This window comes from Hyaloscypha bicolor, assembly GCF_002865645.1.
Source record: "Hyaloscypha bicolor E unplaced genomic scaffold K444scaffold_53, whole genome shotgun sequence".
In the NCBI taxonomy this organism is placed as follows: domain Eukaryota; kingdom Fungi; phylum Ascomycota; class Leotiomycetes; order Helotiales; family Hyaloscyphaceae; genus Hyaloscypha; species Hyaloscypha bicolor.
In genome coordinates this window covers 164314-178153 of record NW_020194555.1, presented here as the reverse complement: position 1 = coordinate 178153, position 13840 = coordinate 164314, and the positions used below count along the sequence as shown (strand labels likewise).

Below are 13840 nucleotides of genomic sequence, written 5' to 3'. Positions count from 1 at the left end.
AAAAACGAATGCATTCCTAGTATTAATTTCCCGGGCAATCAAAGATCAACAGACGTAAATAATTAGAAGAGAAAATGGAAATAGACTTCTTTTCATCAAACATTGTTAGCTCCTCCCTCGGGATATGTTTGTGAAGGTTTGCAGTGGCAGCGGGTCTGAGGCGGCCTCTGCAATCCAAGCTGTAAACTATCCACTCGAGACATCTTTTCCAACACCAACGTCTTCATCCGCAATACTGTCTCGCGATAAAGTGTTTGAGTTGGCCAGTCATAGGAGCACATGACGGCACGCTGCATGCCTCCCTCACTTCCGCACAATAACACTGCAACGGGCGGTCGCGCAGCCCGAAACATTGTCACTGTCATGGTGTAAGTGTCGACAAGCGTGAATACCTTTGGTTGCCCATGATTTCCGTTGCTAGCCTCCTGTACTAGACGTTTGACAACTGGATCTTCCGTGGGATCTATCCCGATACACTCATCTTCATCTGTCTCGTAGTGGCGAGAAAGCTCGCTACTGAATGGGCTCCACGTCAGGCGACCCAAATTAACGCCAAAAATGTTGGTTTCAATGGTTGCGATGTCAAGGTAGCCTTCGAAGCCGAAGAACCATGGTTGTGTGCCCCATGATTTGCCCATGTAGATGACACGAAGCATGTACGGAGATGCGAGGATCGTAGCCAACGAGAAAGCGAGGAAGAAGCCGCCGATACCAAGAAGAATCTTGATCTTAGGAGTGCCGGAACCGAGCGCAATGAAGAAGACTCCCAAAATGAACCACGCTGGAGCTCCGCGAAGGCAGATCCTTGCGACCCAACGCTTCACTGTAGTCCGCGTGAGAAGGGCAACTGGAGCGAACGATTTCCATCGAATTGGAGCTCCAAATGCTCCACTCAGGATTACCGTATTGTCGTCGCCAACTCCAGCAACCTGGCACGTCGGATCGATATCCCATAAATTTACGTCCCAAGCATCGTCTGTCGTGTACCACTGTTGGCCGATATCCTTGGGCAGTGTGCAAATCAAGCGTTCAAGTAACTTGTTGCTGTCGTTGGCGAGAGATAGTCGTGCGAAAGCCTGGAAAGCAGTGTCTTCAGGATGGACCTTGGGCCTACGCCGCAGAAGTCCCATCAATGCATACGACATATCACCTTCGGACCACTGCACGGTCTCTCGACTTTGTAAGCACCGCAATGCAAGAGTAACTAATTCCAGCGGTGTCAAGTGTATGGACGATTCATAGTGGTCAACCAGCTGCCTAGCAATAGCTGCGTCCTCCCACGCAAGAGCTGCAAAGTTTCTTTTATGCACCGTCAGAGGGCTGTTCATGTCCTGCCCACGAGTGTAAACGGCAATTTCGTGGTTCCGGGGACTGAGCAGAACCTCTGGAAATGTCCACATTCGAGTTCCCCACTGTTTCAGCATTCCCTCCATCCCCATCTCACACTCATTATTTCCGGATGGGGGGCCGACAATAACGACCAAAGAATGAGCGCCGCGAACGACATCGCTGATCCGGTGGATATCTTCTGTTATCTGGTCTTCGTCAGGCATGCAGCTGCATCCAATCCAGTATGCTGGGACACCAGTGGCTCTAGCTGCTCCCTGGGCGATATGGTGGAGAGCTTCCATGTCTTCATCCTCGTCCTGAGAGAATTGCTCGTTCGTATATGCCACGAAGATATAATTCATGTCATATTCAATTCCTTTCCGGGAAATCCGATCTTCAACTTTCTCAACACTGACTCCATTCACTTCATCCAGAAAACATAAATATCTTGGTCGGAGTGGCCGCTCCGATATAGGGTTGATTCCTTGACTCTCTCCGAGTACCCTGCGATTGTTCATTGCACTGTCTTGGGGGTTGCTTGGGATTTTAGCATAGCCCCAATATCGGTACTTGAACTTTTCATAGAAACCGCTGTTCCTCACTTCGCCATTCAAGTCTGCGGGAATGAACATCTGCAACAAGTCAGACAGGACCCGAATGAAGATGCTGCAACAACTTCAAAGAGGTTCGAACCTACCAAAACGAAAAGTGCAAAGGACGCTGGAAGCCACTTGACAAAAACTCTACCCCAGTCGTCTTCGCCGAGGCGAATTTGGCCCCTTTCAGCCTTCTGGTTTGCGTTCAATGATACAGAAGACTCGTCGCTGATGGGACCTCCCATAACCGTCTGATCTGGGTACATCGATATAGAAGACATTGTCCAGCATACAATTCGAAGCATGAGGGGAGTTGCATTTCGAATGGTGGTGCGTTTCCAAGTCACGTCGGTGGGACGGTTACACAGCTCACCAGCCGTCTGCACAACAAGTTCCGCTAAGCGCCCATCGTGAGAACTCAGATATCGATCGTCTTCCGGTCCAATCCAGATTCTTCCCAACAAATCTCTGTGCCGATATGCGCAAGAACAATGACCAGGTCTGTTGGTGTTTTGGCCTGTTGGTGGAGGATTTTTTGCGCTCTCACAACCAAGTTCTGTGGGTAATGGTGGCAATGGAGGCCCTTTGTCCATCATTGATGGGCTACGAGATGGGTATGATTGTGAACTGCTGGTAGGATTTGGAACAGGTGGAAGCGGGTAGTTCTCTCGAAGCACCCGAGATCCAGTTGCTGGCCCCATAGCAGGAGGAAGCGCTGGTGTTAGACGTATGGATGCTTCAATCCTATTGTGCTGACCTCCGATATGAGTATGCGTAGAGATTTTTGGATTGCGTTGCTGCTCGTGGCTGAATTGCCTTAAGCATGCCTGGGGGCGTGAGAAACTGTGTGATTTACGATAGAGAGTGTCTTTTGCTTACTTACAGTTATGGAGAAGCCAACCTGCGTGGATGGAAATATATCTGGGGAGTTCGCCCTCCGTACGAATTTTTCTTTTGCGTCAATGGTCAGCCTTCCACCTTAGTTTAGCTACACAGAATTCCGTCGTAGCATTTTTAAATACTTTTCGTCGTCCCTAGCAGAACCGCGCGTACCGTAAAAAGGGGCTCAAGAAGGCCGAATGTTTCGGAAAGAAAATTTTGGGACGCCCTAAGCTGACGTGAGGCTGTCGTGCAATTGAGACTGAACCTCATCTAAATGAAATCTTAAAATACGATGTTTTGCGTGATCTAGTAGGGTTCTGTATTCCACGACTCCTTGTCCTCGAGCGTAATGGCTCAGTAGTCGGGCGTAAAGGCTAAGTAGTCGGGCGTCGTGACACTGAAACGCGCTATTTCCCGTGCCGCTTGTGTAACGAGGACTTGACTGAGGGTCGTTGCCGCCTTCCCTTTGTGGAGTAAATTCCGGGAGATCACCTCTGGGCGGCGTCATAATTTCACCGACTTGGGCGATGGAGTCCCAGTCATGAGTCAATTGTTCGAGGACGTGCGGCAGCGAGGCTCCAAGTTGTCGATTCGCCTCTCGCAGTCCGCCATTTCCTAGCCGCCCAAAAGAATATGTAATCTTACCTCCCCATACCGAATACCCCCTTCCTCAACAATCTCAACATAACCGAGTCATTTCCCTTTTGAAATTCAACAATTAACAATGGTTTGCTCAAGTCCCACCAAATGCCAAGGTGACTGACCGTACTCAGACAAACTCAAGGCGGCCGCATGGAGGGTCTTTCATACCTGGGAATAAGTCTACAACTCAGCAAGGAGGCACTTTTGGAAAGGTGACTATATCTGACGGTAGCCAACACTTTCCGACCCAGCTTACACTTACTCTGCAGGTGCAACAATCGGGACCTACATACCAACCCACACAGCAGCAACAATCTTCTCAAGCGCTCCAGGGAGCCCAGCAGCCCGTCAAGAAGCGAGCCCATGGAGGAGGATACATACCTAAGCAAGTCACATCGAATTCCTGGCTAGACGGAAACTTGGTTTGACTAACTAGTTTATTAGGAAGTGAGGGGCAAAAGATTACAAACTTCAAGGCTGCTGTTAATGCCGCATCGTCAAGAGTCAGGCTCGGGACGAGGATACGGATGCAGAGGCAAACTTGGGCTAGAGTCGGAGCGTCCGGGGCCTTTATAACTCCATAGCTCCCAGTATCTTTAACTTTTCCGTTACTTTCCTATTAAGCACATGACCCCGTGACAACTGCGGGACCTCTTTCTTAGTTATTATCACATTATCCTCCCCCTCGACAATGTTTTAATTTTCGTGGCCGAAGGCTAAATGGTGTCTTATAGCGTTGCGCGCCCATGGTATGTGTGGAGGTCAGAACCGAAGATCGCAGAGCTGATGAGATGGATTATCGCATCGAGGGAATTAGTACGAAGTTTTGGAACATCGTATTTTTGACGCTGACGGAGAATATCGTTCCTGCCCAGCGAACAGCTTTCGTCTTGCCTTTCCCAACTCTGTCATAGTTAAAACAGTAAACCGGGCTCCTGATATATTAAAATCTCTTCTGCAGAAATTGAATATTGGTAAACGACTTATTGATAAAAGCAAAGAGAAAGAGAACAGGGCCGTGAGACCACTTACCAACAGGATAACTTCATACACACAGCCGTCCAGATACGGCAACTGCTAAAACTTGTGTCAGTCTGAGGGAGCTGTGGGACTTGAGCCTATGACAGTGTGACTTTGGATTCTATGCCCAGTGCATGAGCGATGTGTTATATGGTGATCACCAATACGAGTATTTCATAGTTTGGTCGGAGAAATGCTGAATTGGAGGCTGAGTTGGTCAATATTGCATATTACACGCTCTTCCAATTCATCCTCCTTCTCAACTTCCACCAAAGCATCTCCCCCTTGGCGTCGACTACAGCCCTCGGATTGAATGACGTCCAGAAGTTCGAGGGCGATGAAAATCGCATTGAAAAACGAGCTCTTAACTAGCCAGAGAGCTAATTCTGGGAGTTCTAAGCCTTATATAAGGCAAGTATACTTTTTCTCTTTTAATAATAAAGCTATTTATATATATATTTTTATACTTATAATTTTATTTATATAAGTCATAAAATTAATTATAAGAGTTTTAAATCTTATTTTTAATATTTAAAGCTATATATATATATTATTTATAATATTAGTTTTATATAAAATATTTGTATTATTATCTTTTTTATTATTAAATTAGTATACTATTTTAGCTACCTTACTAGTTCTTCTAGTATTAGATTTAATTACTAATATATTATTAATTTACTTATTTTTAATTTATTAGCTAATTTATAATATATTAAAGAAAGCGGGCTCGATATTATTAATATTACTAATAAGTAATAGAAATAAAAACCCTTATTTTAAATAGTTTCTTTTTTAATTTTAAACTTTACTTTACTATATTTAATTAATTTATATATTATTAATTATTATTATTATAATACAAGTATTACTAGTTTTAAAAACTAGTTCAAAAGTATTATAAGTCAAAAGTAATTATATTAATATCTTTATATATTACTCTTATAATAATAAGAATTACTATAATAAGAATTACTATAATAAGAATATAAATAAAATAATATATATAAAGATTTAATAAGCTTTATAGTATGAGATTATAGTATATAAATAAGAGGTAAAATTAGTAAGTAATATTTAGTTAATTTCTAAAATAAAGAAGAAAAAAGAAGTAATATTATAATAGGAATTGGGCTAATATTTAATATAATTATATATTCTTATATAATCCCTTAGTTCTTTTCTCTTTTCTATATTTAGCCCTCGCTCTTCTTATAAAGAGACATTAAATAACTTAATATAGACTTTACTAATATAATGCCTCCTTAATTTATAATTACTTTTAGCTAATTCCTTATTATATATTATATTTCCTTATATTTCTCTTTATTAATAAGTAATATAAAAATGATTTTAATATAAATTAACTTCTTTTTTTTTTTTTTAGAAAAACGAACTAATAGTCTTTTAATATTATAATTATAACGAAACTCAATAGAAAAAAAAGAAAAAAAAGATAAAAGGCTTAGTTTAAAAAATAATAAATAATACTAAAAGCCCTGAAAAAATCGGAGATTATAAAAAAGAAAATAGAAAAAGAATTAAAGCGAAAACCGAAGCTTATAAAACTAATATAAAAAAACAAAATATTTAATATATTCTCTTGGAAATAGTACTTTAAAGCCAGTATTTAATAATTAAAGTAATATTACTAGTAGGCCTAATACTATAATAATAGTAGCTAAATAGCTATATTAGGAAATTCGGAAACGAGTTAAACTCGGGGAATTCCTCGAGTATACTATATATAAGCTAACTGGGTTATTTTTAGTTATAATTATAATATTAGTAGGAATTATTAAAAAGATTACCGAAATACTTAATTACTTAACTCCGAATTTATTACTAAGCCCGGCTTAGAAAGAAATTAAAATAGTAATATCCCGAGAAATAAGAAGTTCTTGGATTTAATTTATAAATAATCTATTTAGAAATAATTAAAATATAGAACCTTTTTACCTAGAACTTTCCGAACTAAGATTATAAAAATACTAATATTTTTCTAATATTACTAATTAAAAAGAATATAAACTAGTTAATTCTCTAGTTAAAAAGAGATAATTATAGCTTATAAAAGATATACCCGGCCTAAACTTTTCTATTTTAATAATCCCTTATAGAAATATACTAAATAATACTTTATTCTTTATTAGAACTTCTTTTAAAGAAACTTTAGTTAATATATTCTCAAATCTAGTAAGCCCGCTTATAATATTAAATACTTCTCTTTTTTATTTCCTGCTATTTATATTAGGCTTAGAAGAAACCCTAATTTTTACTAGATTTAATATTATTAATTTTATTAACTATTATATAAACTTATATAATATTTACTTTATTAATAATAAGAAAAGAAAGCTATTATAGAACTATAATACTATTTATAAAAAGATTATTAAGTTTTTGCCCGAATTTAGTAAAATAAATAAGATATAAAATAATCTTATTAAAATATTAAAAGCCAAGTTCAAATCCGAGAATAGTTACTAATTAATATATTTAATAAACTTTCTTTCCGAGTTTATAAAAATTAACCGGAATTACTAAGCTATTAAAAACTATTATTATTAATATATATCTATTTTTGTAATACTAGTAAATAAAAAAGTTTTATTCGAAATTAATTAAAATTATTTATTTCTTTTAGAACTTTCCTAAAAGTATTAAAAAAAGCTTTATACTAGATATTATATTAATAATCTCAAGCCCGAAACCTATATAAAGTTTAAAAAGCTTTATAGAAATACTTTAGAATTTATATAGGTTAATTAAATAAATAAGGCTTTAGAGCTATAGAAAGAACTAATAGTAAAGTATAAGTATAATATTAAGAATCTAATATAAAAATATAGCCGTTTAGTTAAAATTCCTAAAGGTACTAAAAAGCTTTTTCCTATAATAGCTACTAGCTTATTCCTAATTAAAAGAGCCCAGATTAATATTCTAATTAAAGAAATAGCTAATCTAAAAATTTATTTTAGTAGATTAATAAATAGAAGAAATATTAACGGGTCCTTAATATAACTTTATTTAACTAATTTAAATTTTTAAAAAGAATCTTATAAAAGCTATAATTCTTATAATATTATTTATATATTTAATATTAATTCTTTTACTAATATATGAAATATCTAATACTAGTATTATTAGAATAAAGCCAAGATTAATAATATGAGATATTATACTAACTATTATCCGAACTATTTATAAGACTTTAAAGCTAGTATATATTATTTTAACTATAATAGAAAATTATATTTAGGTTTAAGAAATCTTAATATAATACTAATAAGCTTAAACCGGATTTGCTTTTATAGCTTCTAGGTTTAACTAGTATAATACGGCAAGCTATACTCTTCTAAAATTATATTATTTTAGTAATTTTGAAGTTTTAGTTATATAATAAAAGGCCGCAGTCTTTTATATATAACTTATAGGAATTATATAAAAAAGCTGGTTTTTCTATAGTTCTAGAGAATAATTCCTTTTTAATATTTAATTAATTAAGCTTTTATATACTATATACTATTTATACTTTATTATTTATACTTTTAATTTTATTATTTTATTATTAAGTTATGTTTTATACTCTAGTATACTTTATATAGGTTTTTGTCTTATTATAGTTTCTTTTTTATACTAGTTATAACTAATATAAACTTTAATATTAATTAGTCTAATTATTCTTTAAATAATATTCTTTAATATCTGCTTTCTTATATTAGTAAATCTATTATTAACTAATTTTTTTATATCTTTCTCAAATAGATATAGAACTAATACTTTTCGAGTTCTTTTTAGAATACTATAATTAGAAAAAAATAACTATATTTAATTTTTTTTCTTTTAAACCTATAATTATTCTTAAAGGCCAGACTATAAGTATTTATAGAACTAGTATTAATTATAGCCCGTTCTCGAAAAGTTCCTTTTATAAAAGACCTTCAAATATAAATATTATAATAATTAATAAAAAAAAGACTAAATCTATAAGATTTAGTAATTATTTAAAGATATTTAAGATTTAACTAGAAAAGAAAAGTTATTATAGTACTTCTCGTTATAGTATAAAAGCTATTAGAATTCAGGAATCCGGAATTATAATTAGTAATAATAAAAATAATAAAGCCTAATAAAATACTAATACTAATATTAAAGAAATTATAAATAAAGAAATAATAAAAGTTTTTATAAAGTACTTATTTCTAAAAAGAAAAAAATATCTTTAATATAATAATAAGTATAAAACTTCGAAAAAAGCTAAAGTTATTATTAGATATCTAATAATAACTCCATTTAATATTATATATTTAAGAGACTTCTTTTCTTTATCTAGTATTTCTTTCTTTTAGATTTTTAACTAAAAATATTCTTTTATTTCTTAAGAAAATAGAAATAATTATTAAATTAAAAATAAAATATTAGATATATAAAGAATATAAAATATATAAAGTATTTAAATAATAGATGCTTTTGTTAATATTACTAATACTTTTAGATTCTATATATATATATAATTCCGGAAAAGAATTAATAGCTCGAAATAATATTTCTTTATATTATAGTATTAGATATTTTAAATATTCCGAGCCCTATTATATATATATTAAAAATAGAAGTTATTATTTATAAGAAAATATATATATAAATAATATTTAATAATAAAACCAAAGTAAATATTATATTTAAAAAGCTAGCTAATAAAAGCGGCTTAGATATTAAAACTAAGAAAAATCTCGTTTTCTAAGATATTAGCTCTAGTAAAGTATTTTTTTTAATACTTATTAATATATTAAAGTTATTATTAGGGAATTAGTTAATTTCGTGGATTTCTTAGTTATTAATAATAGAATAGCTAATATTTTTTTAGATATACCTTACTTTATTAAAACCGAGCTAATATTTCTTTATAAGCCTAATAATATAATTAGAATTAAGCTAAAAAGCAGTAATTATAGATATATAATTATAATTACTATTATTAGTAATTCTATATATATTAATAATAAAGAATTAGAAAACTAGAGGCTAATATAAGAATTAGGTAATATATTAGTAAAAGAAAAAGAAAGAAGAAAAAAGTCTTAAAATTAATAAGCCTATAAGACTTTATTATAGAAGGCAAGTCGAGTAATATTCTTAAACCAGACTTAGAAAAAAGTTCAAGAAGCTAAGATTCCGAGATTAATATTAATATTTATACTATTTAAATTTCTTATTTTTTTTATTTAATAAAGCTAAAAAGAATTAGAAAGAACTCTTAACTTTAATTTTCTTTATATTAATACCAAAGAATTCTGCCTTATAAAAACCTATTTAAATTAAAATATTTTATAAATAAAAAGCTAATAAAGTATATTTTATTAATTTAGGTATTTTAATAAAAAAGACTTTATTTAGTAATAATAACTAGCTTTGAAAGGCCTATTTAGAGAAATCTGCTCCGAGATATAATAGAAAATATAGAGATTTAAATAGTTTAGTTAAATACTTTTCTAATTTTTTTTTAGCTTTTTAGTTAACTAAAAAGAAAGCTAATAAGCTAATTATTAGAAACAAGTTAATTTTAGAAAAAAGAGAGCTTTTATTAGAGGTTTTTATAAATCGGGAAGAGGCTTTTGCCTTTAATTAGATATATTATAGAACTATTTAATTTAAAGTTACTTTTTTCTAAAAGATTTATATAATTAATTATAAAGCCTAATAAATACCTAATTTTCCTATTCTAAGAATATTAGTAAGAAAAGTAATAAATATATTAAAAGAATAAATTAAGTAAGAAATAATAGAATATTCTTATAGCTTATATTATAATTCCTGGTTTTTTATTACTAAAAAGAAAAAGAGAAAATATCGGTTTATAATTACTATTATAAATATAAATAAAGTTATAATTCGAGATAATAATTTTCTTTTCTAAATTAATGAATTTATTAAAGAATTTGCAAGATATATAATAGCCTTATTAATTAATTTTTTCTCGGAATATAATTAGATTCTTCTAGTATTTAAATCTCGGAATATAACTGCTTTTATTATATTAATTAATTTCTTATAAATAATATGTCTTTTATAAGATATAACTAATTTGGTTAGCTAATTTATTTATATTATCTAGATAATATTATATAATATTATTCCCGAAATTATTAAGCTATATATATAAATAATATTAAAATAAAGAGCCCTAAAACTTATTATAATTTTAAGGAAATTGTTTCTAGAATCTAATACTTTATATTAGAATATATTCGAAATCTAAATATAACTTTAAAATAAATTAAATAAATAAAAGCTATTATTAGTTTAAAATCTCAGTTTTATATATCCGGACTAAAGCTTATTAGATTTATAACTAATATAAATAGAAGATATCTATTAATAGCTAGAGTTATTAAAATTCTCGAATAGTAATATCCGAGTATAATAGATATATATAATAGTATATAAATAGGTATTAGATATTATAGATCTAGTTTTCTATTTTAAATAAAGCTTATAATCAGAATTATATAAGTAATTGAAATTATATAAATTATATAGGATTATGTTTCCTAGTTAAATAAAGTAACTTTATAGGCTTGGCTAAATACTAGGAAATATATAAGAAAACGCTTCTAGCTTTAGAAAGAGGTATTAATTAGTTTTTTATTAGAATTAATTCTTGGAATTAGTTATATTTATAAGTATTATTCTATAGCTTATTTACTTTAATTACTTATATATTACTTTACTATTATATATCTTATATTCTAATTAATCTAATTTTTAGAAAGTAGTTTATTATAAGGTAATTAAGCTATTAATAGACAAAACTATTAATAGCTAGAGTATTAACTAGAAAAAGCATCTCTATTACTATTAGAGTAACCTAACCAGATATCTAGAGAAGTACCTAGTTAAGTACTCTTTATATTACCTAGTTAGGAAAAGGAAATAGAATTTAGATATTTCCAGAACTAGCTAGTAAGATAATAATAATAGAGAAATTAGTAGTGGCTTGCTATTATATTACTAAGTTAGAAGTAGAGATATAATAGAGAAAAGATCTAGAGAAGTTAGAAGCTCAGATCTATTATCTTAAAGATATTTGGATATCCGGTATAGAATCTATTATACTTCTAATAGTATTCTTAGTTTAAAGAGCTCTAAAAACCCGAGAACTATTTATTTACTAGAGAAAGAGTATTAAAGAAGTTCAGGACTTCTTTTATTAGATAAAGTTAAAGTAGTATAAAAATAGCGGAATTACCTAGGCTACTAATATAATAAAGATTATATATTATATTTCTTATTTTAAAGATATAGCCAGGAATATCTAGAAATATAGGAAATAATTAGTAGGTATTAATATTACGAATTAGAAGACCTTTATTAAGTTTATAAAGAATTTTATTTTAGATCCGGAAAACTATAGTAATAATATTCTTACTAAGTTTAAGAATACTAAATAATAGCCAGGCTAGAGTATTTAAAGCTTTATATCTTACTTAAATAGCCTATTAAATAACTTAGGATATATAGATTTACTATAAGAGTAAAATAACTTATTTAATAGCTTAAGATAAGAGATTTAGAATAAAATTAATTATTAAGGAAATACTTTATAAGAAAGAAAAAAGCTTATTTCTATAGCTATAAAAATTAAGAATAATTTAAATTTATTTATTTAATAGAAATGTAATAATAAGCTAATAAAATAGTAAAAGAAAAGAAATAAAAAAAAGAGAAAGAAAATAATAAAGAAAAATAAAAGAAAAATATATTCTTATTATAAGATTTATAAAACCGGAATAGCAAAGATATAATAATAGGGTCTAATATAGTACCTATATTAGGATTTATAAGATTAGATATAATTTGCTTTATTTATTAGAAAAAGAATTACTATATTACTACTTATCTAAATTAGGAGAAACTAACTTATTATAATTATAATAAATCTAGTTATAAATTATATAAATATCTAGAACTAAAGAAGCCGAGAAACGGATATGTCCTATAATAGTTATATTCGTTTATATTATAGAGAGTAAAGCCTCTAAAACGAGAATAGTAATTAAGATTATTATTAAAATAAGAAAAAATAGATAAAGAATTAGAATATTAGTTAACTCGGGTATAGAGGCTAATTATATAAAGAGAAAGTTAGCTTTAAATATAAGTATTTTATTAATATTAAAAGTAACTTTTTTATTTTTACTAAAAGAAAAAAGAATTTATTTATATAGAAATTATATTTTTGGAATTATTACTAAAAATATACTAGGGATCTAAAAAAAGACTAATATATACTTTATATTATATAATTTTAATCTAAATTATATTAATATAATACTTGAATTCCTATAGCTTTACTAGATTAATTCCTTAATTTTTTTTTAGGAAAATAATATAGAAATACTAGATTTAATTATAGAAGATTAAAGTTCTAAATACTAGAAAATTTACTAAAATAGTAAAATATAAGATATATATTTTTCTATTAATTACTTATCTTATAATAAATAGCTAAAGAATTACTACTATTATTATAAATAGAATAGATATATTTTTTAAAAAGTATTAGAACTTTTTCCGAGTATTTTTTACTAAGGCTATAAGTATATTACCTAATTATTATATAATAAAGTATTATATAGATTTGAAACCAGGGTCCTAATTATTATATAGTCCTATATATACTTTATTAGAAAGGGAGCTTAAAGTTTTTCGGGAATATCTTAATATTAGCTTAGAAAAGAAATAGATTTATTATTTTACTAGCCTAGCTAATACTCTAATTATATTTATTTTAAAGAAAGAAAGCAGCTTATATCTATATATTAATTACCGGAATCTAAATAGAATTACTATTAAAAACCGAATACTATTATTATTTATTAGTAAAATAATAAATAGGCTTTATAAAATAAAAATATATATAAAGCTAGACTTAAAAAATACTTATTATTAGTTATAAATACAAGAGAATAATAAATAAAAAATAGTATTTTAAATATATTATAGATATTTTAAGTATTATATTATATTCTTTAGATTATTTAATATTCCGGTAATATTTCAGGTATATATTAATTATATACTAGTAGGCCTTATAAATATTATTTATATAATTTATTTAGATAATATTTTAATTTATTTAAAGAACCTAGAATAGTATATAATAATAGTCTAATATATACTCGAGTAGTTATAATAATACTAGCTTTTTATAAACTTAGTAAAATACGAGTTTAATATAGAGAGAATAAAGTTTCTGAGATTTATAATTAGCCTAAATAATATGAAAATAGAAGCTAGCCGGATTATAGCTATTAGGAAATAACTAGCCTTAAAGAATAATATTTGAGAAATTCAAGTATTTCTGG

General features: G+C 29.1%; 1 protein-coding gene across 1 annotated transcript; it reads right to left on the bottom strand.

Moving 5' to 3' along the window:
* Positions 1–88: 88 nt before the first annotated feature.
* Positions 89–3814, bottom strand: K444DRAFT_661446 (uncharacterized protein; the record flags this gene model as incomplete). Its single annotated transcript, XM_024886588.1, has 6 exons — positions 89–1961; positions 2027–2181; positions 2299–2752; positions 2809–2896; positions 3453–3508; positions 3743–3814. 6 exons carry the CDS (start codon positions 3812–3814, stop codon positions 96–98), a joined length of 2691 nt encoding a protein of 896 aa, XP_024739115.1. The 3' UTR covers positions 89–95.
* Positions 3815–13840: the final 10026 nt, after the last annotated feature.